The sequence below is a fragment of the Pongo abelii genome, chromosome 17 (genome assembly GCF_028885655.2).
Source record: "Pongo abelii isolate AG06213 chromosome 17, NHGRI_mPonAbe1-v2.0_pri, whole genome shotgun sequence".
Lineage (NCBI taxonomy): Eukaryota > Metazoa > Chordata > Mammalia > Primates > Hominidae > Pongo > Pongo abelii.
The window spans coordinates 76,922,863-76,948,506 of NC_072002.2; the positions used below are offsets into that span (position 1 = coordinate 76,922,863).

The 25,644-nt window shown below is 31.5% G+C and overlaps 1 protein-coding gene across 7 annotated transcripts in view; it reads right to left on the reverse strand.

Moving 5' to 3' along the window:
* The window catches only part of PIGN (phosphatidylinositol glycan anchor biosynthesis class N), a 137,993-nt gene that overhangs the window by 37,774 nt on the left and 74,575 nt on the right, over window positions 1-25,644 (reverse strand). For all 7 annotated transcript variants that reach the window (XM_024236105.3, XM_054538045.2, XM_024236103.3 and 4 more), the window contains 9 exons: window positions 21,525-21,664; window positions 18,666-18,765; window positions 18,469-18,561; window positions 17,221-17,312; window positions 14,457-14,565; window positions 12,738-12,846; window positions 8,587-8,689; window positions 3,200-3,302; window positions 1,484-1,570 (listed from right to left, as the gene is read on the reverse strand). In XM_024236105.3, the coding sequence (XP_024091873.2) occupies window positions 1,484-1,570; window positions 3,200-3,302; window positions 8,587-8,689; window positions 12,738-12,846; window positions 14,457-14,565; window positions 17,221-17,312; window positions 18,469-18,561; window positions 18,666-18,765; window positions 21,525-21,664 (936 nt within the window). The remainder of the gene's footprint in view (window positions 1-1,483; window positions 1,571-3,199; window positions 3,303-8,586; window positions 8,690-12,737; window positions 12,847-14,456; window positions 14,566-17,220; window positions 17,313-18,468; window positions 18,562-18,665; window positions 18,766-21,524; window positions 21,665-25,644) is intronic.

A 25,644-nucleotide genomic window follows, 5' to 3' on the forward strand; every position in this document is an offset into this window, starting at 1 on the left:
GTCCTGGATGTGAAGGGAAAAGAAAGAGAAAACATAGACTTGAATGTTAAAGTGTGGTCAGGTAAACTGAATAGATTTGAGTGATCAGGAAGCCCCTGCAGACCACTGACAGTACAACTTCGGCAGAGACATCTGACAAATATTGATAGAGCACTGCTACATGCCAGGCATTGTTAGAGGTTTGTGGATATGGCATATACATGGAGAGAAAACAATGGCAGCAACTATAAATTTTTCTTTCAAAAAATTAAACAGAAAGGACAAGATGAAATTATAATTTAGGGAAATGCAAGGTTCAGTGGGTAAAGTGCTTTATTAGTATTAGCTGATTGGAAGGAACCTGTAAAGAGAGAAAGAAAGCAAAACAGAGTGAAAGCCAGAGACAGAGAAGATGGAATATTTATTTTCTGTACCTGGGGTCTAGACTCTGCACCATGGTCAGCTCAAAGAAAATGCCTCCAATACTTACAAGCCATGTATCTGATAAGGGGTTAATATCCAAAACATATGAGGAACTCCTACAGCTAGCAAAAGTAAAATAGTCACACTTAAAGAAGAGAGTAGAATGATGGTTGCCGAGAGCTGAGAGGAGGGGGGAAAGGGGAAATGTTGGTGAAAGTGTATGAAGTTTCAGTTGTGCAAGATGAATAAGGTATGCAGATGAAATGTACAGCATGGTGACTGTAGTCAGTAATATTGTATTGTATACTTGAAATGCACTAAGAGAGCTGATCTTAAGTGTTCTCACTGCAAAAACAGAAAGAAAGAAAAAACAGTAAGTATGTGAGGTAATTGATATGATAATTAGCTTGATTGTGGTGATCATTTTACAATGTATACATATATCAAAACATCAAAATATACATCTTAAATATATACAATTTTTTGTCAATTATACTTCAATAACGCTGAATAAAATAAAATAAAGGAAATACATTCCTATGATTTCTTGCAGCTAGTCAGTCAGCCTTTCCAAACTAAGACTTTCCTCTGCCATACTGTCTTTCAAACCTCTACTACTAACAACTTTCACAACATTGCCTCTGAGGTGATCCAAAAACCTTTGTGAGACAGATGTTATGTAATGTGAGTTTAGAATAAAATGCACATAAAAAGATATGAACTCATAATTGTGGTTTCTTCCAGGATGAGAGAAATTAGATTGAAGTTGGGAGTTGAAAGACTTTGGCTTTAGCTCTAATGTTTTAATTTCTTAAAAACACATTTTTAAAAAACATACGTGACAAAGTACTAATGGCTGATATCTGAATAGCAGGAATATATATACACATACATATAATTCTTTATACTTTTCTACAGTTCAAAAAAAATTTTAATGTGAATTACATGAGAAAACTATAGTTCAGGGAGGTTAAAGTACTTAACACCACTATTAAGTGATGGGCAGAAACACCTTCCATGTCTTCTTACTCCATTAAGTGGGAGTTGCAACTCTTTAAACCAAAGTCTCCACAAAGGATACGAGGAAAAAGGCCCTACGGATGTCATCCAGATATAGCTGTCGAAACTGAGTTATATCAATATTATGAGAGAACTGGATACTGGTGAGCTGTGAGATAATAAGAAAAATATTAATGAACAATAACAGTTGGCTTATTTCTATATTTGAAGGCAAACTTACAATGGCTAAGTTACAATGGCTAGAAACATGCCCTGTGTTGACAAAAAAATAAAAAATAAACAATAAACAATAAATGTTTCCCTAGGGTTTAATTACACCTTAATAAAATCTGCCAAAAGGTAAAATATGTTGCTAATAATATATAGAACACAGTTGTAGTGTTGCTATATGTGTAATAAAAGTGAGAATTGAGCTTTTTCTTATCTTATATAAATGCTTCATTTTAAAATCCCTATATAATTCTTCCCTTTTCAAAGACTAATTTCTCAGAGTGTCCTGATCATCTTAAACCTAGATATGGTATCATATTAAAAGGCATGGTAAAATTAAATGTTTGTTTATTTGTCCCTCTATTAATTCTATCTGCAGAGAAATTTTCTTTCTATAAAAAAGCAACATATTCCTGTCTTTGGTAGAACAGAAAGCCACTCAATCCAACAAGGTGAGTGCACACTTGCTTAATCACCCTCCACAAATAGAACACTAATGGGTGAGTTTAAAGGTAGACTTTCCCCACTCCTACTTCCCATGTAATTTTCTAGTAAATTCTTGGGATGTTTTAATACTCTTTTCTAGAATGAGATACATTTGCTTTTAGTTAAAAACATAGAATTTAAAAAGTAACACAATAATCCTCAGCCTGATGAAATATTTAATATTAAGGCTAATCTCTGAGTATTTACATGAATCTGCTCAAAACTGCTTTTCATGTATTATTTTAATATTCAAGGACTAAAAGTTTAAAACCAGTAATTATTAAATATGCATCAATAAAGTTTCTTCTTTATGGAAATTAATCATTCTGAATTATCAGTAACAATCTACATACTCAACTGGAGCCAGATAACGATGGATCAACTATGAAAGTATTTTCTGTAATATTCATTTTATCCGACCTTAGTAAAATTGCAAACATTCTATCACCAATTTCTCAGAATTACCATCAGCTCTAAATATAGACAAGAAACATCAATTTAACTCTGTAGTCCACCATGATAAAGGTATCCTTAAAAACTGGTTGGATTTTAGCCAACTCAAAGTATTATGTGTTGCATACACAGTCTAAGATTTGGACTGAGGCCACAATCATTAAGGCAGCAGAATAAGCAATTTGGATTAGGATGACCAGAAAGTGAAAAACAACAATAGAAACTTAAATGTCACCTTATAATAAAATTCATAAATTGACTTGTGACAACATAAAAATTCTTCCAAGATAAATTGATGGAAGGAAAAATTGGATGTAAAATATGAAGAAAATAAGATAAAAAGCATTCTTTTCTCTATTCCTTCACTTACATTGACTTTTTTAAATCAATGATTCTCAAGTAATCACTAAGCCCAACCTATACAACAACAAAATTGTGCTTTTCTGTGATAAGTAAAAAATCTTCCTTATCTATTATTAAGTTTAACTTAATTATTAATGCCAAACAACTAAAACTTTTTAACACTAAAATTTTAAGTAGAAAGAATTTTTGAAATAACATTGCAACTTCCTTATAGGATAGAGACTAATAGTCTCAAATAAAAACAACAATGACTTTGACCAGCTACCTTTTGTTTACAGCAAACACCAGATTGTTGTAGAGTTTCTTGTTCTATGTTTATCCAGACAAACATCAAACAAGACAACACTAGCGGAAAGAGAGCTTCATACCTAACAGGTGGGGAAAGGTAGAAATGAAAAGAAAAAAAACAGTAAAATAAGTAAAAATGCAAATTTACACTGAGGTCTTTCTCAAAATTAAAATAATTTGATAATACTTCTAAGTCACAATATTACAAAACTTAAGAAGAAAGCAGGAAAGTAATTTTTAAATTTTAACTCCAACATCATCTTTTTTGAGTGATGTGAAATCTTGAGATAATTATGTGTTTAAAATAATAGAAATACATAAAAGCCATTCATAAAGCCAATGACAGATATACATAAAAGAGAAAGAAGGCATGAAGACAAAGGTAAAAAGATAATTCTAGAGGTAAAATTATTAACATACATAGAAGAGGAAAAGGAACACTCTAAATTTTCAAAAAAATGGGCACAACAAGAACACAAACATCAAAATTATGTTTGACCTTATTGATAACATATGGAAATGAAAACAATGGTGATATATCATATTTGCCAATATTAAAACAACAGCGTTGGCCAGGCATGGTGGCTCATGCCTGTAATCCCAGCACTTTGGCAGGCCGGGGCAGGCAGATCACGAGGTCAGGAGTTCGAGACCAGTCTGGCCAGCTTAGTGAAACCCTGTCTCTACTAAAAATACAAAAAATTAGCTGGGCGTGGTGGTGTGCGCCTGTAATCCCAGCTAACTCAGGAGGCTGAGGCAGGAGAATCACGTGAACCCGGGAGGCAGAGGTTGCAGTAAGCTGAGATCACTCCACTGCATTCCCACCCAGGTGACAGTGTGAGATTCTGTCTCAAAAACAAAACAGTGTTGACAAGAATGTGATGAAAAAGGAACTCTCATATGCTCTCTATAGGAATATACCCTTTCTGGAAGACCTTCTGATATGATGTATTAAGAATCTCAAAAATATTCATATACTATAACGTAATAAGGCCATTTCTAAAAATTTACCCTGAGAAAATAAGCAGACATGTGCTACAATTTCCATTATAAAGATATCTGTTGTAATATTGTTTACAGAAGGGGGAAACAGAAAACAACCTACATGTCCACAGGGGAATGATTAAATGTGTGGTACACCTACAGGCTGGAGTGTAAAACGGACACAAAAACAAAGAAGAAATGCACATGAGACAACACAGTGATAGAAGCCTTTTCTAAACAGTTTCCACTTTGTCTGGGGTAAATATTCCACCTTCATAATCCCTAAATGCTCTATTACAGTACTTACACCATCTTAATCACATGTTTACCTGTAAGCGTCTATTATTACTTTATAAAATCTTTGAAAACCAAGTCTGTCTGTCTCATCACCACTGCTGGCCCAGCTCACAAATATTTGCTGAGTGAGTTATTTATCTAATCAGAAATTACAAAACAAAACAAAGCCTTATTTCCTTTTTGAGTCTTTCAACTACTGAACTCTACACCATATGCCACTATTTCCTAAAGATAAGAAAGCAAAAAAACTCCAAACACTTTAAACGCTATTACAAATTATAAAATTATAACACTGAAGACTGGGCAGAAGGAAAGATTCAGGTTTCAGAAAGCATATACAAATCACTTGATATATAAGACTTAGAAGGCCCAGGGATATGAACAGATACTACACACATGAGAAAATATCATGAGTAAAACAAGTACAGAAAACTGTACAAAGCAGTGCCACTTTTGACCTGTTAATATAACATTTGATATTCTTATTTAAAAATGGAAATACCAAATACTGTTATGTATTTGTTACAGATATGATGAAATAGTACCCCTCATATATAGTTTGTTGTAGATATTATACATTGGCACTGTTCTTAAGACAATTACCAGTTAAAAAAAGAAAGTTCATACCCAATGGCCCAAATACGCTATATGAGAAGTGAACAAAGGAAATAATCTAGACTATGAAAAAGCTTATGCATAAAAACATAACTCAAAATATTATTTGTGATAATAAAAAGTTGAAACAAAATCCATATCATGAAATATTAAATATCTATTAAAATGGTGGCTAGAAAGCCTATGAGCCATCTAGAAAACGCTTCTGAAATAATGTTAATTAGAAAAAAAGATCCAAAATAGAACATATACTGTGATTAATTTTATGTTAAAAAGACAAATACAGGGGTAACACCAGAAAGAAATGTACCAGAACATTAACAAGAGTAGAGTTAATACATAATTTTATCCCTTATCCCTACTTTCGATAATGTGATGACACTATTTTTCCAATGATTTTTTTTAAATTGAAAAACAAATATTTAGAATGCTTGTATCCCTGGCCTTTCTTTAAAGTTCAGTTCAACATCATTGATGACACTAACTCAGCTTTCCTATTCAAGCTCTTTCTCTAGTCAGTCTTCATTTCATACAATTCACAACTTCATTAACTCACAGTAAACTTAATTGTTTGATTTTGTAATTGCCTAACACTGTAAAATATAGTTCTTATTTTATAGCAGCTTATAACTCTATTGTACACTAGCAGTACACTAATGATTCTCTCTGTGTGATTGCATAGTGCTCTGGACACTGGAGATATGAAAGAAAAAACAACTGTTGATTAATTGAATTAAGGTGCATACTCTGAACAAAAGGCAAACATAGTTTTTTGAAAGATTTGAAGTTATATATGAAGTTATTGATTCCTAATATTTAAAAACATAAATGTCATAGTTCTACAAATAGTAGAATTTATTTCCTTTCAAAAACTATACATTATGATCACTTTCTTTTGTAAAATGGAGATGAATAAACCAGATAAAGATAATCTTCCTATGGGACTTTATCTCTTAAGACACTCAATAGTTCATATAAAGTCTGTATATCTGCATTAATAAACTGAAATATCAATGAAATGTCATCACCGGCTCAGGGAGAACATAATGAAAACTTACTAAATTAGGATCTGCTGGTTTGGTCTCTGTGCAAATTGAATAGGGCTGACAAGGCATTTAGCTTTGTATTACAGTTTGCTAAGCAAAGGAATAATGCAAAGAAAATTTCAAAGGGAAATGTTTAACCAACTTTAACCAAGAGAACAAACTATTTTCAAGTATTACAGTAGCTCCATTTGCATAAAAATAATTAAGTGCTGATTAAAAATGAATCTTCTTTATTCAATAAATCAAGGATGCATTGTAAGAATTTAGGATTACTACTGCTATATTTCTATATTATAATATAACTACATTTCTTTTAAATATTCTGTAATTCTGAATATTCACTAATTTACGTAGAGAACCCTCCAGGTCATCCAAAATGGTGAGGCTGAATCATAACAGGTGGACTATGTTTTGCAAAACTGATTTGACACTGAGAAGATGTACTGATTGAAATGACTGAACTGTGCTATTTCAAGATACTCTTTAATTTTTTTTGGCAAAGCTAGATATACTTTCTGATGTAGAATAATGTCTGTCTTAATGAATTCATTAACAAGGTCATATAGTGCCTTATTATTCTGATTTTAGGTATAAATTTTCACTTTTTAGATTTTCTTAAAATAAGTTATGATTATGATTATGCTTATTATGATAATTTGTTTTGGCATCTCCTATGACTATTAAATTGATGATTTAAAATACTTATCCCCTATGTAAGTTACATAATTAACTCATGCTACATTATGAAATAGTTTTTTCATTCAAAATTAAACTTCAATTATCCTTGCTTCTTTCTCTCCTTTTCTAATCCAGCAAATCAGATCTATTTTTATGTTTACATTTTTTAATCAACTACACATCCCTTTAAATCTGTTTATTGCTTTAGAATTTGAAAGTTCAAAAAAGAGAAAGGCCTATTGATTAAGAGACTGTACAGAAGTTAGTACATATTTCTGGACACTTTCAAACATTTATTTCCTTAAGTCAACCAACCTCTGGGTCTGATCTCTTAATAAAACTCATGAGTCTCCCTGAAATAGTAGGTTAGAATAGAAATTATTTTAACTTCTGCTTCCTTATATAGATTAAAAACTTGTGCATAGTCGAATTCATTTTTACTCTCATAGACTCTAATTTAACAAAATTATTTATCCTGAAATTTCACTAATAAAGGGGGAAAACTGTGAAAGATTTTAAGCTTTCATGATATTTATCACTCTTGAATAACAGATGCTCATAAATTTCCAGTTTTATTTTAAAGTTATATTTCAAAGGTCTAAATCTCAAAGGAAGCCTATCTTAAAATCTTATTAGGTAACTGGTAAAAATTTCCATGACATTGATATCACATCTTCAGAGCTGTGGCCCATATCTAGTTAGGCAGGGGGAAGGGAAACAAAAGGAGATAGACAGCTTTGGTGAAAAAAAGGTTTAGGGCCCCACTGGATCATCTCTTACATGAGACTACAAGAACTCCTGGGGTCTAGGTCACTTAGGGTGTTAGAGTCTACTGTGGGAAGACTTTGAGAACATCTCTCTAATTTTGAACTATGACAACTAAGTTTCCAAAAGGGAGAATCTGAGCCTTAGACCCCAAATGGCTTCACAAAATCATTTGAACTGTGAATAATATCATAGCATAATGGTGAATCCCTAGGTTTAGTCTAACTTCAATCAAGATTCTGTATTTGGGCCAAAATTCAAACTGTTTATGAGTGGTGTTTATTCACTATTTGTTCTAGTCATTGTTTGTTATAATGTGCACATTTCTTACCCTCATAAAGATTTAAGTAAGGACAAAATTCAAAAGCAAGAAAAGAATTCTTCAAAGTTAATGGACAGAGTATAACCCTGTCTTCACTGAGTTCTAGAAAATGCTTTGGGATTCACCCCAAGTCAAGCTGCTGATTTTTTGTTTTGTTTTGGTAAAAAAATTTCAATCTTAAATAAAAATCTTTCAAAGTTTTGGGAAAATATTCTGAAGGTTCTCTGAATCAAACGAATATTTGAACTGTGAGATATGTAAGATTAAAAAAATACTATATTCAAAGAAGAATGGACAAATCAAAGCATAATTTAAAATGAATACAAGGAATGCAATAAAAATAAAAATCAATGAGACAAAATTCTTCCACAATCAATCAGAATTTTTTAACATTATAGTTAAATGATATTTTAGCAACTTCGGAAAAGAGAAAGACAAAGACAGCAAGCAATACCATGAAATGGATTTAAAAAACAGAAAACAGAAGATTACAGATCAAGTCAGATACAGTTCTCACAGAGAAGAAAATATTTATAATGTATCCCTCCAGATTTAGAAAACATTTTTTATTTCCAGAAGTTAAATACTAATAGAGAAAATATCAATATATCATTTAAAACTTGCTGCTATAAAATTAAATTGTTAATAAGTTTATACCCTGTGCTTAGAAGTAGGTAGGTTGACATCAATGAAAGAAGTATGCTGAACAATCGCTGAAAGAGAACTGGAGAACTCAGTAGTGGCACAACCAAGGACGAGGCTGCAATGAAACAGAACAGGTCATCTGTCAGTACAAGAGACACAAAAAAAATGTTAGCATAGGGCCGGGCGTGGTGGCTCACGCCTGTAATCTCAGCACTTTGGGAGGCCGAGGTGGGCAGATCACCTGAGGTCAGGAGTTCGAGACCAGCCTTGCCAACATGATAAAACCCCGTCTCTACTAAAAATACAAAAATCAGCTGGGTGTGGTGGCAGGCGCCTATAATCCCAGCTACTCAGGAGGCTGAGGTAGGAGAATCGCTTGAACCCAGGAGGTAGAGGTTGCAGTGAGCCGAGATTGCACCACTGCACTCCAGCCTGGGTGACAAGAGTGAAACTCCATCTTGAAAAAAAAAAAAAAAAGTTACTGTAGAATCCCTGAATAATCTAGTATCATTTACGGCATTTATTGTTTTGTGACCTTGAACATGAGGCTACATTTCCCCTAATCACAGTCAAGCCTCACATTTTTAATTAACATTACATTTCATTTTTTTAACTATGCTCATATTTTCTCAATTTATATTCAGCCCAGATAACTGTAATAATATTGACTCAAAAATGAATTATTTTCTAATGAAATAAAAGTATTACTCAAGATTTAGCACTCTTTGCTTAATTAGGCATTTATATCTTAGTTCAAAGACAACTTACTCCTCAGAAACTGATTTTTTTCCTAACCCACTCCTTCTCCAAGTTTTCCCACTGTAAAGTATGCACTGACAGTTGCAGTATGCCCCTTGGAAAAGAGAAACAGGAATGACTTCACCATGCATGAGAGTTGTATCAACTCTCCTCCGGGATAATAAAAGCAACTACCCAAATGCAGGAAGGGCAGATGAAGTGGGTGGGGTGGCAAAACATAAACTCCTCCATCTCTATTCTGGGAAGGAAATGTACATAACTTCCTAATCCCCCTAATGCTCTAGAGGTTGAAGATAGACAAGTTGGGATGAAATCCCGGCTGAATCACTTACTAACTGTTTAAACTATAGGGCAAGTTCATTAACTGATCCAAGCAGAAATTTACCCACCTGTCGAATAGAGATAACATTAAAAAGTTGTGAGGATTAAATACAATTTCACCTATACAATGTTCCCTGAGCATAGTGCCTAGCACATACTGCTTAGTAACTGTTAACTGTGGTTATTATTATTAGTCAACATCTTCTAAATTAAGTTACATGTAATGTCAATTTAATCTAAAGTCAAGTCACTGCAAGATTTAAGACTATGAAGTTACATTTTTTAATACCCTTAGATGAGTAGCTTCTGACTTTTTTTCCAGATGTGTAGTTCCAATCATAATAAACTGATACATATTTTAACTGGAAGGAATAACATTTCAATATGTCTGATTTTAAAAGTCAGTTAATCTGTTGGACATATGGTGGTTGTTAAGAAATAAAAAAATAAAAAGCAAATAATAAAAGTCAGTTCAAATGAGACCTCTTCTGTAAAACTGTACACATTTTCTGTCCTTGTTTACTTTTGTCTAAATGATTGATAAGGTAATAAAGGGGAAATAAGAGTCTCCATTCTAAATGACATAAGTAGAACCAATTTCAAAATATACCATCCATTTGGAGATCATAGCATATTAAGCAAAAATGCTCATTAAAGCTAGACCATGGTGTATCTGTGCCTAAAAGAGATCTTTGGAGATACTGATGACTTACCTATGAATTAACTATTTCATGTCTTACATCATTTTGTAGGTATCCTCTAGAACCTAGCCCTACCAATCCCAAGGAGGAAAGATCTTGTTTAAAATACATGCCCAGAGGAACTTTCATGTTTAGTGAACAATAGCAGTAAACTGATTCTGAATCTCCTCCTCACCATTCCAAAACAATAATCAAATCAATAAGGACAATAAATAAAATCATATAGGATACTCCAAATAGAGAAAGAAGCATATAAAACACTGCATAATGTACAAGTGTGCTCTACTACAACATAAGATTTGACGGAATCTTCTTGACAGAATCTTCAATTTGTTGTAGTAGAGCACACTTACACATTATGCAGTGTTTTATATGCTTCTTGAGAACAAGCCTACAAGTCATGTTAGTAAACATGAATGAGCTCAACTCACCTTTTTATTTAAAAGAAAAAAATTGTCGAATTGGCATATAAAGCAAAACCTAACTCTACACAGAATACAGGAACTAAACTTAAAACACAGTGATTCAAAAAGGCTAAAAATAAAGGCAAATGGAAACTGCACGAAATCTAGAGTTGCAATCCTGATACCAAAGTATACTTTAGACCAAAAACAATGAATAAAGCAAAGAACACTTTGTGATGTTAAAAGTGACATTCCACAATGATAATGTAATAGTTATGAGTATTTTGCTTCAAACAACATATATAAAACAAAAATTTTGACATCTTTCACAGAAATAGAAAAAATCCTAAAATTCATGTGGGCCCACAAAAGACTCTGAATAGCCAAAGCAATCCTAAGCTTTTAAAAAAAGAACAAAGCTGGAGGCATCATGAAGTCAGGCTGAAGGCATGATTTCAAAGTATACTACAAAGCTATAGTAACCCAAACAGCACGGTACTGGCATAGAAACAGACACATAGATGAATGTAACAGAATAGAGAACCCAGAAACAAATCCACATATTTATAGCCAACTCATTTAGACAAAGGCACCAAGAACATACGTTGAGGAAAGGACCGTCTCTCCAATAAATGGTGCTAGGAAAATGGAATATCCATTTTCAAAACAATAAAACAAGACCCTTATCTCTTACCACATAAAAAAGAAATCAACTCAAAATGGATTAAAGGCTTAAATGTAAGACCTGAAACCATAAAGTACTAGAAGAAAACATTCGGAAAACACTTCAGGACAGTAGTCTGACAAAGATATTTTGGGTAAGACCTCAAAAGCACAGGCAACAAAAGCAAAAGTAGACAAAGGGGATTATATCAAGCTAAAAAGCTTCTGCATAGCAAAGGAAACCATCAACGGAGTGAAGAGATACCCTACAGAATGGGAGAAAATATTTGCAAACTACCCATCTGACAAGGAATTAATAACCAAAATATATAAAAAGTACAAACAATTCAACAGCAAAAAAACCTATTAATCCAACTAAAAAATGGGCAAATGATCTGAGTAGACATTTCTCAAAAGAAGACATTCAAATGGCCAACAGGTATATGAAAAAATATTCACTATCACTAATCTTCAAAGAAATGCAAATCAAAACCACAATGAGATATCATCTCACCCCAGTTAGAATTGCTATTATCAAAAAGATAAAAAATAGCAGATGCTGGCAATGATGTGGAGAAGGGGGAACCTTTGTACATTGTTGGTGGGAATGTAAGTTAGTATAGCCATTCATGAGGGGTGGGCCCCCATGACCCAAACAACAAAAATCATCAAAAGATGTAAAAGTTAAAGCATATGTCAAATTACTCACAGGCATTACAAAGTGTCTTTTCTGAACAAAAAACTTGGGCTCAAAACTTGCTCTTGTCTTCCAACTGGAAGGGAAAACCTAAGTCCTTAAACTACATGTTTGCTTCACACATATATTCCAACATTCCTAATTAAGAGGACTACATAGAAAAATATGCTTTCAAATGTCTAACTAGCTTTAAAAAATATGTAAGGTATACTAGTCGATGTTATTTTCAGGAAGGGAAACAGATAAAATTTAAACATTTCCCAGTCCCTGTGTAAGAACAGAGAATTTATGAATTGGCTCGAAAATGAAGCATAAGATCCTCTTCACCCTTATTTATCTCTTTTGGAATCACTTAGTCAAATCTTATGAGATGTTAATAAACACACAGCTTTATTATCAGGTCATAAATATTCTATCAAATTATCTTATTAACACATGCACGCACACAAAAATTCTCTTTGTTAAATTCCAGCAAGTGATAGAAATAATAGCTAGTTGTTATTATTTTCCTGCAACAAAATTATTTCTTTCAATAACAATGATACAGACATAAATAGATCATTTTAAAATAACTAAGTTGATGTCAAGTTACCTCACTTGGTTTGAGTGGCCTCTTACCTAATGTTGCCCAGCTAATAATTTGATTCATAAGAGGCAGTCCTTGCTTCCTGAGTAGACTACTCTGGGTGCTATACACAACATACATGGAGAGCACTGTGCTCAGCACCTAAAGACAAAGATGAAATAGGTTAAAAAAAGAGAAGGTAGTGAAAGACTATAACTAGAAAGAATGTAAGACATTCTTATTTCTGAGATATTAAAATGTGGAAAAAATGTGTATCTTGGAATTAATGAAATACAGTGGGAAGTACAGGAACTGATGCAAGTTAATAAACCTAATGCAAAAATGAATTTTGTAACAGAGTTACCTAATACTCAGGGGTATGTCTAACAAAGCACATAAGAATGTTAGCATGATATTCTTGGCTACCCTAGAGAGAGATTCAGAAACATTCACTTCTGTCAAAGTACTTATTATTCTGGATACATTCTGTCAAAGCTACTATGGCTTAAGTGTAAAGCCAGTCGGAGTACCATTTAAAAAGAAACATATGTTCCAATGGCTTGACAGGATTTTTGATAAAAAAATTCTTCTCTTTTTATAAGTTCCCTGTTGCTCTCCAAAAATGAATTTAACTTGTGATGTAATCTTTCAAATGTTGTATATTTTTATTTCAGAGTGTTCTTGGAAATACCATCTACTATCCCAGCTCTATTCTTGAGGAAATTTTTTGAGAAGATTCATATGAGTTTTGCTTTTTGTCTGTGGTCTAGACGTGGTTATTTATTTATTTATTCAGTTAAAAAGAAAAACAGATGTTTTCCATCGTTATCTATGGAAAAAGTTGTCATTTTATAGACTATCACATGATATGATCTCTGTCACAACCCTATCAGATATTATCTCTACAGATTAAAAACAAACTGAAGCGGCTGGGTGTCGTGGCTCACGCCTGTAATCCCAGGACTTTGGGAGGCCAGGGTGGGTGGATCACCTGAGGTCAGGAGTTCAAGACCAGCCTGGCCAACATGGCGAAACCCCGACTCTACTAAATATACATTAGCCAGGCGTAGTGGCTCTCGCCTGTAATCCCAGCTACTCAGAAAGCTGAGGCAGGAGAATCGCTTGAACCTGGAAGGCAGGGGTTGCATTGAGCTGAGATTGTGCCACTGCACTCCAGCCTGGGTGACAAGAGTGAGACCTCATCTCAAAAAAACACACAAAAAAAACAAAAAAACCACACAAACTGAAATCAAATTACTAAAAAGTACCCATCTAGTATGCAGCATAACTGGGAACTGACTCAATTTTGAAACATCAAGTTCAAAGTTACTTTCACCACACCAAAGCCACCAACCATGCTGAAGTTTATTTTCACCTGGGACATTAACTGAAGTTTCAAACTGGCTATTCTTAATATAAACATACCCCAGGCTGCTTTCACTTCAAAGAAGTGACCTTCCCTGACCCAAATGAGGACAATGTAGAATCTCAGTCCAGAGGAAGCCCTTTTCAGTTCAACTTCTTGGTCAATACAGTTTCCATAACCTCTGCTCTTCAGGCATCACTGGGCTGCCTCTTATGGACCTTTTGCTATTTCATACCTCTTAAAGAACACATTTCCATGTAGCATCTTAAACAAAAGCTTTCTTCTCAGCTGGCAGATACTAAGTAGCATAAAGGTAATGGCATTTTATGAACATAATTAAATATAACCATAAGATACATTTTGGTATATCATTAGTATAACATAGTATTGAAAATCTGTAACTGACCTGTAATAGATGTACCAATAGCTCTTCCTTTATAAAGCCATCTTTTCTTTTCATGAGAGATGTTACAACACACAGGGATAGCAGAAGAACCAGCAAGCCTGCACCCATCCTGTTTTGAAATACAATTAACAATTTTAAATTTTCTTCAGATATTTACGAACACATATCAGATGGAAATATGAGACATCTTACTCTAATACAGAACCTCTCAGTCATTTGGCTTAATCAAGAGGAAGTAGCAAAATGGGTACATTTTCAGATTTTTAAGAAAAGTTTTAAGTTTTAAGATTTTAAGAAAACTTTTAATCTTAGGATAAAGATACTGCTGGATGGGGTTATTTGTAACCTCTCCCCACAATTTTCTAAGTATCTCTACCTTGTTTCTATAATTTAATTTAAAAAAATTTTAGGCATATCAAATACTATAATATTTAGCCTGAATTGGGCAAATTTACAAAAATTTACAATATAAAATATAGCTAAACAAGTATATTATCAGTATTTACAACACGTATTTTGTGATTATGAAACTTACTCATGCAAAAAGTATCTACATATATAACCCACATTATTTCTAGCAGGAAAAACAGCTCCCTTCTGTGACAGACCTTGGTATTTTCCTCAGCTGCCCCTGGCTGAGGGAAGGCGTAGGCAGTGGTCACATGGGTGGCATGCAGGTGAGGCATTTGTACAGTAATGAAACAACAGTAAGGAAACACACCAGGTATAGTATGTTTCCTAAAGTCAAAGGTGACTGATACCAAGGAAATGGCGCCCTATTGTTGAGCTCTTTCTCACTTCCTTAACATCTGAATAACATAGCACAGCCAGAATTATGCTGAGGATGAAATCCAGAACCCAAATAGAACTAAGAGAAAAGGAATTGGTTGAAGAGAAAAAAGAAAGAGCAAAAAGCAGAGCTGGACACCTAAGAAGAATGCAAAGCAGGAATCCCCAGAAAAATGCTTGATGGTTGGTTGTGATGCTTCAATACACTCTTTGAGAATCCTAAGGAGAAAGGTAATCATACATTCAACATGGATTATCATTAAAATTTAGGGAAAAATAGTCACATATGATCAAGATTCTTTGCTTTTTTCTCTTTCTTAATTTTTAAAATAATTTGGTATTTAAACTTATTGGCAAATATGTTTTTACTTTAGAACACTGGAGTAACAGACATTACAACTATGTTGTACACATGTTTGCTTTTTCCTTTAATTGTATCCTTAAGTGTTCCACAAAATCACATCTTTGTAATTTTCTGAAGAAGGGAGATGCTGTGACAGATGAAAAGGAGAGTAGAAATTTCCCCATGAACCAGGAATCAAAATAAATAAGTTGCAAATATAGCTAGTAGGATAAACTTAAAATCACTGAGCAATTTAAATTTAGAGGGAAACTATAATTTTCTAAAATATAAATTAGATTTCTCATATTTTAACAAGTTTATTTGCTTCCCACATTCATCTTTAATAGAATACGCAAGTGGCAAATTTATACAATTTCCTTCCCTTTTAGCATATGATAAATTCTGCTCAACTATGCCAATACTGCTTGAGCAGGACTGATAGGGAGAGACTGACAAAGGGAAGGAAAGAGGCTTTATAGAAACAATACAAGAGCTTACAGAGCTATCTGAAGCAAGAAATAAATGAAAATATTGGAATTCATTTTCTCATATACTATTTATAGGTTATGACAGTTGCAAAATGTTTTGACCTAGTAACACTCTAATAAAGTATGGCTTAGATAGTATGGTGTTAGAATTCAATACAATTATTTTGAGCTCTGCTAATAAAGTGACTTCCTGGGATATTTCCTGATCTATTCCATATTGGTGTTCTCATACAAATAGGAGAAAATGTATAGAATCTCATAAATCAGCACATATTTTTACAAAATAGTATTTAGTTAATCTTTAATCTTCCTTGATTTAAAAATATATACCATTATCCATTACAGACTTGGTTAAAATGTTTTAAAAAATGTTTATAGCATTCTGAAGAAAGTAACAAAGATGATTTATTTAATTTCTAATTCCAATGATTAGACAATAAGAGAGGAAATGTTAAATGAAATAATGATCATACACACACTCAAACAGCCCATAATTTACTTGACAATAAAGTGCAGTTAAAAGCAAAGGTAACCAGTTATTTTATAAATTTATTTAGGTCTATTGAAGAGAAATAAATATAGCAGCACAGTAGGGAATTTAGGTAAGATATGCAGAAGAATTTTCAAGCAATTTGAGTGGTTAAACATGGGAAAGCTGGCAAGGTAAATCGAGTTTCCTCCCATGGAGATCTTTACATTCAATTTAGAATAGCAGAAAATTTAATTTTTACATGACATTTTAGTGTGGACATGATTAAAGCAAAGAGGGCTAACACAGTAGCTTTGAGACCTTTTTGTTTTGGCAACAGAACATTTTTTCACATGAAACTAAAACTTTTACTGATTCCTCCAAGCATAAAAGAAAGAAAACCTTCTAGACTTACACAAGAAAAAAAATGGGCAGGATTTTAAGTTATCAATGGCACAATTTCATTATGAAAGCCCAAAAGCATCTACTAGGAGGTTTAATGACTCTTAGAACCTAGGCCAAAATCATGACTAATGGTTTGATATTGGTATTTTAAATTCCTGTTAGTTCACATGATTTTGAATTCTTGACCAAGATTAGGTTCAAATTTTACAGTGTTAATTGAGGAAAAAAAAACTGTATTGAAAATAGAATAAAATACAATATTATTCATACACTAGAGAGATGTCTGGCTTTCGACCTACAACCGGCATCAGTGGGAACACTGCCAGGAGCAAAGAGAAGAAAGTCCAACTCAGTGAAGTGACCTAAAATCAAGAAAAAAGTTATCCTTAGACAAATATGGTATAGAAAACTATCATTAGTGTTTCACAGACTATATGACTGTGAAGGTAAAAGGAAAATGCAAAGCCTTACAGCTGTTTATTATTTTATTTTTCAAATACTTTCTAGCAAAATCAACAGCTAACTACTTTAAAAAGTAATAGTTACTATTTTTGAAGGACCTGTTGCATAGCAGGTATAGTATTAGGTATAATATGAGCATTTTCTCATTTAATTCTCACAATAACCTCAAGAGGCAGGTATTATCATTCCCAATACATCAAATGATGAAACAGAGCTCAGAGAAGTTAAAATATAAGTAGTACCAGGTCCATGGCAAGTAAATAAAATAACCAGTATTTAAACCTGCATAAAGTGCTTCATTCAATTTAGGTTAGACCATATATTGGTGAAGACATCTATAAAAAAGGTGGCCTACAATAATCACCAAACAATTGATCCCAGAAGGAAAATAAGTAAAAGTACTTTTGTAATTAGATTAAGATCCCTCACAAATTAAAAGATCAATAATCCCATTCATTGAAGTTTTTTTAATAAATTCTCAGAGTAGAAAGAAGATATCTTCCTGCTACTTCTATCAAAAAGTATCAAAGTGGAAATATAAGAGCATTCTTTGTAGAAGCACGTTGTAATTCCCTACGTAGCTGAAGGAAGAAAATGAAGACTGACTATATTTTTAATAATCTATAATAAATACATACTTATCCAGAAGAAAAAAAAAAAACTGAGTGGCTCAGGGTAAGGAGGTAGGTGTTTCCTGTGACTCACAGAGTGCAGACCCCTAAGCCACTGGGCTGTGTTGCTCTGGGTGACTCCTCGCCTGGTCCATTATCAAGATATTTGAAGTTAAACAAATCCAGGAAATGCTTCAGAGATGGACATATCAGTACAACTTATATAGCATTTCAATTACCACATAACTGGCCATTTTGATGTGAAAGTCTAAATGAATTACTGAAACCTTAAAGGTAATGTCAGTCCTCCTATCAATATGACTAGGCTCTTTTATGTAAGAACACATTCTACCCTTTTCTTTAAAAATAAACAGTTCCTTGAGTTACACACGTGTCAAAACAAAGTAGTTACTAATCTGTCCTATGTCAAAATGAGTACTCATACCTTTGCTCGAGTCCACAGCCGAGTGAGAAATGGCCAAGCTGCAAGGGCAGTAAGTCCAGCGGTAAGCATATAGCGGTAGAAAAAACTGAGAACCTAGTAATGCATTCCAAAGAAGGAATGAAAAATAAGGTCATTTAATACTAGTTACAAATATATAAAAGAAATTTGCAAATGTTGTAATCTGGTAAGTTACTTACTAATACTTCAATTCCCAGGGTAAAGGCTAACAGGTACCCAACAAAATGGCTCAGAGGATAGGTCAACACTGATGCGACAAGGTCCTGAATAACTTGAAATCTGTTTCAAATAAAAAGACGGATTGAATTTTAAAGTTAGGTCATACATAGTATAAAAATACAAACTTTGCACAAAGCTAAAACACTAGAGAATTTTCCATTTACAGATTATTCAAAAACTAAAATAAACTCTAATGGATTTGTTTCAAGGGCTTTACTTACCTAATTTTTTTTTTAATCTAGAAGTATTTTAGGGAAAATGTAATTTCTGAATTAATTTGAAAATGATTGGCCAGGTGCAGTGGCTCAGGCCTGTAATCCCAGCACTTTGGGAGGCTGAAGAGGGCAGATCACCTGAGGTCACGAGTTTCAGACCAGCCTGGCCAACATGGTGAAACCCCATCTCTACCAAAAATACAAAATTAGCCAGGCGTGATGGCACATGCCTGTAATCCCAGCTACTCAGGAGGCTGAGACAGGAGAATCGCTTGAACCTGGGAGGTGGAGGATGCAGCCAGCTGAGATCGTGCCATTGCACTCCAGCCTGGGCAACAAGAGCGAAACGCTGTCTCAAAAAAAAAAAAAGAAAAGAAAATGATCACAAAAGTTTGCTTGGTTTTTATAAGCATTAATATTAATGACAATAAATGAATCTTATTTGATCTTAGTTTAAACATGGATTCATACAATTACAGATACAACATCAATATAAAACACAATGAATCCAAATGCATATAAACTGAAAAATTTTTAAAAATTCACCCAAGTAATCCTATATTTAAATCTTAATGAAATAAAGGTAGGGTTTCCTAATCTAGTTAGGGAAAAATCTTAATTACATTTTCTAACTGAGCTAAATAACCTTTTCCAAACCCGATTTAAGATGTCACTAATTGTACACTAACTGTAATCAAGTGAACTCATAACCATCAAAAATGTGTTACATACTCGCGTACTTTTTACATTTCATCACTAGGAAAAAAAAGTTAACATTTATAGTGCATTATTAAGTAGGTAATTTTAGAAGGTCAGTATCATTTGGTTTATGACCTTTCTCTGATTGAAAGCAACGGCTGCAGAATTTCATCAAAACGAGGAAGGTGCCATATAGGAAAGAAAAGCTAACACCAGTCAAAAGGGGAATGTTTCTTTTATTCTTAACAATGAATAAGCACAGAGGATCAACAGATAATTTTGTAAAATCATTTAGAAGACTGTGAATTTTTATGCCTTTTTCCTATATAATCTATCAAAAAGATAAAGATAGGACACAACATACTTTCAAAATCATGTTTTCCCTTAAAATTTAAATATATATGTTTTCTTCATAATTAGGACATTTAATAATTCAGGAGGGGTTCTGTACTAGATACAATTTTCTGCAAAGACAAAACCTTTTGTTCTAAAAGTTTAAAAACCAGACTAAATGACATTTTAAAAAATCTGAGTTAAATATGCATATGCAACAACCCTATTCCTTTCAAATGGAGACGTAACAATATGTTATTTGATCAGTGTCTTTTTGCCTTATAGTTAATATTTTAAGCATTTTAATATTAATATTAATTTTTGATATTTTTATGTTAATTTTTTTTTTGAGACAGAGTCTCACTCTGTCGCTTAGGCTGGAGTGCAGTGGTACAATCTTGGCTCACTGCAACCTCCATCTCCTGGGTTCAAGCACTTCTCATGCCTCAGCCTCCTGAGTAGCTGGAATTACAGGTGCATACCACCATGCCCAGCTAATTTTTGTATTTTTAGTAGAAACAGTTTGCCATGTTGGTCAGGCTGGTCTCGAACTCCTGACCTCAAGTGATCCACCTGCCTTGGCCTCCCAAAGTGCTGGGATTACAGGTGTGAGCCCTCACGCCCAGCCAACTCTGAAACATTTTTAATACATCATGTTTTAAAAGAAGGAAGAAGCAGTCAAAGCTAAAGTTAAGAAAAATTAGAATAAAAGTATGCATAGTGTCATGATGCACGTGTTAAGCCAACCTTGGGGATACCCTTATTATAATAGGCTCTCATTCTTTCATTGACTTTAGGGGTCTGGTTTGCTCAGAAAATACTTTGATATCCATGACTAAGTTTAAATTATAGATTACTGGTGTAAAAACAGAAACCAATAAGATCTGCAACATGACTCCAGCTGCCAGTGAGCATGAACTAGTACTCCCTTCTAGTGGTTTTATCAAAAGTGTTTGAAACTCACCAAAGAGCTTTACTTCCAATGTTTTCTACAATGTTAACAATACACTCTATTTTAAGTACAACCTGTGAGGAAGTACTTACAGGTAGAACCACAGCACACGTGAAAAATATAGACTAATCTCTGTGTGTAAATATAACCGTATTAGATTTAACTACAAAGTTTAATTTATCTAGATCTACATGATCGCTAGGAAAGGAGGAGTCAAAATGTATGGAAATAAAACATGCAAATATTTTTGTCAAATATGAAGATATATTGGAATCTGAGATGATGACACAAGTTCAAAATGCAAGTTAGTCTAGGCATAGTATGATCAATATTAACCGTTACTTTTATTCCATTTTTTCTATAAAAGATACACAAAGAAGTGAACACTGCCACTTCAGAAAAATAAAGATGAAGTCAAAAGGGAAAAGTACAACAAAAAGAATGTTTATATCCTACCCAACATTTACACAGCTATAAATGAAGTGAGAGGGATTGGAGATTTGAAAGTATGGTATTATAAATATATTTGATGACTTATGGTTAAAAAATCTAATGCAGTTTAAATACAGATTTAACTGTCAATGAAGTGAAAAAACAAGGCAGCAAGATGCATTACTTACTCTCTTAGAACCGCATACCATATTGGCACTGGCAACAAACCATATACATAATATGTCCAGGGACAGGCTTGAATCAGCAGAAAAAATGCTACTAAAATGCCAATAGCTACAAAACTACAAGGCAGGAGATGGCTTGGTTTCTGAAAAATCAAACAAAACATTGAAACACTTCCAAACCAATGGTAATTGATAGGTTTTAAAAGAGATTTTATAAAGTGAAGAAAACCTATTACTTTCTTTCAATGGTTATACTACTAGATGATTAATCAAAGAGCTGCATTAAGACAAGGAAAAAAATCTATTATTTGAGGAGCATATTAGAGAGGAAAAACCTAGATAACCTGGAATTGCTGCAATTAAGCAATTCTCAACTTAAAAATGACTATGGCCTTAAAGTTTGTTTGCAAGTAACTTGTTCAGAATTCTGAACATGTTTCCTTTTAGGAATAATATTAAAAATGTTGATTGAGTTATCTGGATAATTCACAAAAGCCTATTTAATCCATAATAAGGTATGGGACTTAATTTTCATTTGGAACAATGTCTTATCTATTCAAGCTCCAATGTGACATGCTACCTAAGCTTCTCTATTGCCCACCCAATAGAAACTTCATTCAGTCATATGCACTATTCCCAATCACCTGCCAAAGCAGAGAATTCATCAGTGTAATTCACTAGTGATAGTCTGCATGGTGTAAAGGTCAGGGACTTTAAGTACAGGAGATTATCCTAGATAATCTGGGTGGGCCTCATTCAATCCGTTGAAAACCTTTAAGAGCAAAACTAAGGGTTCCCTAAAGGAGAAATTCCACCTGTTGAGTGCAGCTTCAGCTCCTGCTGGCGAGTTCAGTCTGCCTTTCCTGACAGCCTGACCTGTGAATTTAGGACTTGCCTAACTAGGCCCCACAATGACATAAGCCAATTTCTTATACTACATGGCACATGTGTACATATGTAACAAACCTGCACATTGTGCACATGTACCCTAGAACTTAAAGTATAATAAAATATATATATAAAATATATATAATTATATATTATATAAAATATATATAATTATATATTATATAAAATATATATAATTATATATTATATAAAATATATATAATTATATATTATATAAAATATATAATATATAATGTATTATATATTATATTATGTATATTATGTATATTATATATTATGTATTATTATATATTATATACTTAATATATTATGTTATATATAATATATTATATAAAAATTATATTTCTATAAATTCTATATATAAATTATATTTCTATAAATTCTATATATAAATTATATTTCTATAAATTCTATATATAAATTCTATATATAAATTATATTTATATAAATTATATATATAAATGATATATATAATTTAATAAATATATTTTATATATATTTATATATAATGTATATATAAATATATAAATATATATCAATATATAATTTAATAAAAAATATATAAATTATATAATATGAATATAATATCTATATTATACACATATAATATATTATATATAATATATAATATATGTAATATACAAAATCTATACTATATATATTACATATATTATATATTATATATTATATATTATATACATTATATATTTATATATTATTATATATTATATATTATATATATTATATATTATTATATATTATATATAATATATTATAATATATTGTATATATTATATATTATAATATATTATATATTATATATTATATATTATATATATTATATATTATAATATATTATATATATTATATATAATATATTATATATATTATATATAATATATTATATATAATATAAATATTTTTATATAATATATAAATTATATAAAATAAATATATAAAATATATATAAAAATATATTATATATTATATATTATATATATAAAATATATATTATATATTATATATTATATATATAAAATATATATTATATATTATATATATAAAATATATATTATATATTATATATAAAATATATATTATATATTATATATTATATATAAATATATATATTATATATTATATATAAATATATATAATATATTATATATTATATGTAAATATATACATTATATATTATATATTATATGTAAATATATATTATATATTATATATTATATATAAATATATATATTATTATATATTATATATTATATATAATATATTATATATTATATAATATATATTATATATTATATAATATATATTATATATTTTATATATTATATATTATATAATATATATTATATATTTTATATATTATATATTTTATATATCATATATATTTTTTATATTATATATTAATTATAATTAAATATATTATATATATTTATATATTATATAATATATAATATATTATATATTATATATTATATAATATATAATATATTATATAATATATTATATATAATATATTATATAATATATTATATATTATATAATATATAATATATAATATATTATATATTATATAATATATAAAATATATATATTATATTTTATAATATATAATATAAAAAATATATATGATATATAAAATATATAATATAAAATATATAAAATATATATATTATAAAATATATATGATATATTTTTTATATATTATATATATTATATATTATATATATAATATATATATTCTATATTATCTATATATATTATATATATTATATATATAATATATATAATATATATAGCCTCCTGGTTCTATTTCTCTGGTTTTTATTAACGTACCAACTCCTCACTAAATAAAGTATAAATGCTATAGTCCAGCATTTGAAGCCTTTGATTACTTCAGCCTAATCTATATTGTATTATTTCTTATCAGTCCCTCGAACAAACCTCCTACATTCTACACAAAGTGAACTATTTATTTTGAAGGAAGCATGGCGTAGAAAGAGAAAGAATTCAAGCATCAGAAAATATGGGTTCTGTCATTTAAAACCCATGTGTCCTTGTGGAAAACATGTAATTTTTCTGAGCCTAAATCCCTCCATATGTATTATGAGAATCATAACCACGAAATTTAGGGTAGTGTTAAGCCTAACTAAATAACTTACGTAAAGCACCCAGGGCAGTCCTGGAACAGTAGGGCTCAATACATACTACTATTATCCCAGCAGAACAGTACAACTTCCCAAATCTGCCTCTGTTTACATCATTCAGTTTGCTTTAATTCTCAACCTCTCCCTAGATTCTGACTGTTAAACTCCCACCAAGACTTACTTTTTCCTGTTATCATCACCCTAAAGTCAGTTCTCATATTTAAAATATGATAGTCTTTTTATTATCCCAAACACTTAACATATCTTAAAGTTCTCTTTTGTAGTCAAGTGTAGATATAGTGACCTATGCCTGGTAAGGTGGTTATATGTGTACATCTCTTACCTACTTTATTAAATTCTAAGCTCCTTGATGGCAGAATCTGAATCTTTTATTTCTTTGTATAGCCTATACAGCAAGCTTGTCCAGTCTGCAGCCCACAGGCCACGTGTGGTCCAGGACAGCTTTGAATGTGGTGCCAACACAAATTCATAAGCTTTCTTAGAACATAATGAGGTATTTTGCAAAATTTTTTTTTAAAGCTCATCAGCTATTGCTAGTGTATTTTATGTGTGCCCCAGGACAATTATTCTTTTTTCAATGTGGCTTAGGGTAGCCAAAAGATTGGACACCCTTGCCAGCATCTAGCATTGTACAATACACTCAATTAAATATTGGCTGTATTATCAGATTAATGAATAAAGAAGAACTATCAGCTATGAAATCTTGTTAACATATCAATATAAAAACATATTTTTTCTCAATAAACTGAATATCAGGATAAACATGAAAAGGCACTCTCTGGCCCAAGACTGCTCTGGATTAAAGTCTCAGGCCCTCACATGCTATCCGAGTGGCCTTTAATAAGTAACTTAATCCTCCTCAGCTTCAGCTTCCTTTTTTGTAAACATAAATTATGTCTACTTCTAGCACTGTTATGAGTTCTAAGAATGCCTAGATATAATTCCCATAACAGCCAATTTCACATACACTCAAATAATTAAAATTACTTGGGGGAAATTATTTAAGATACATTAAAGCATTATACAAAATT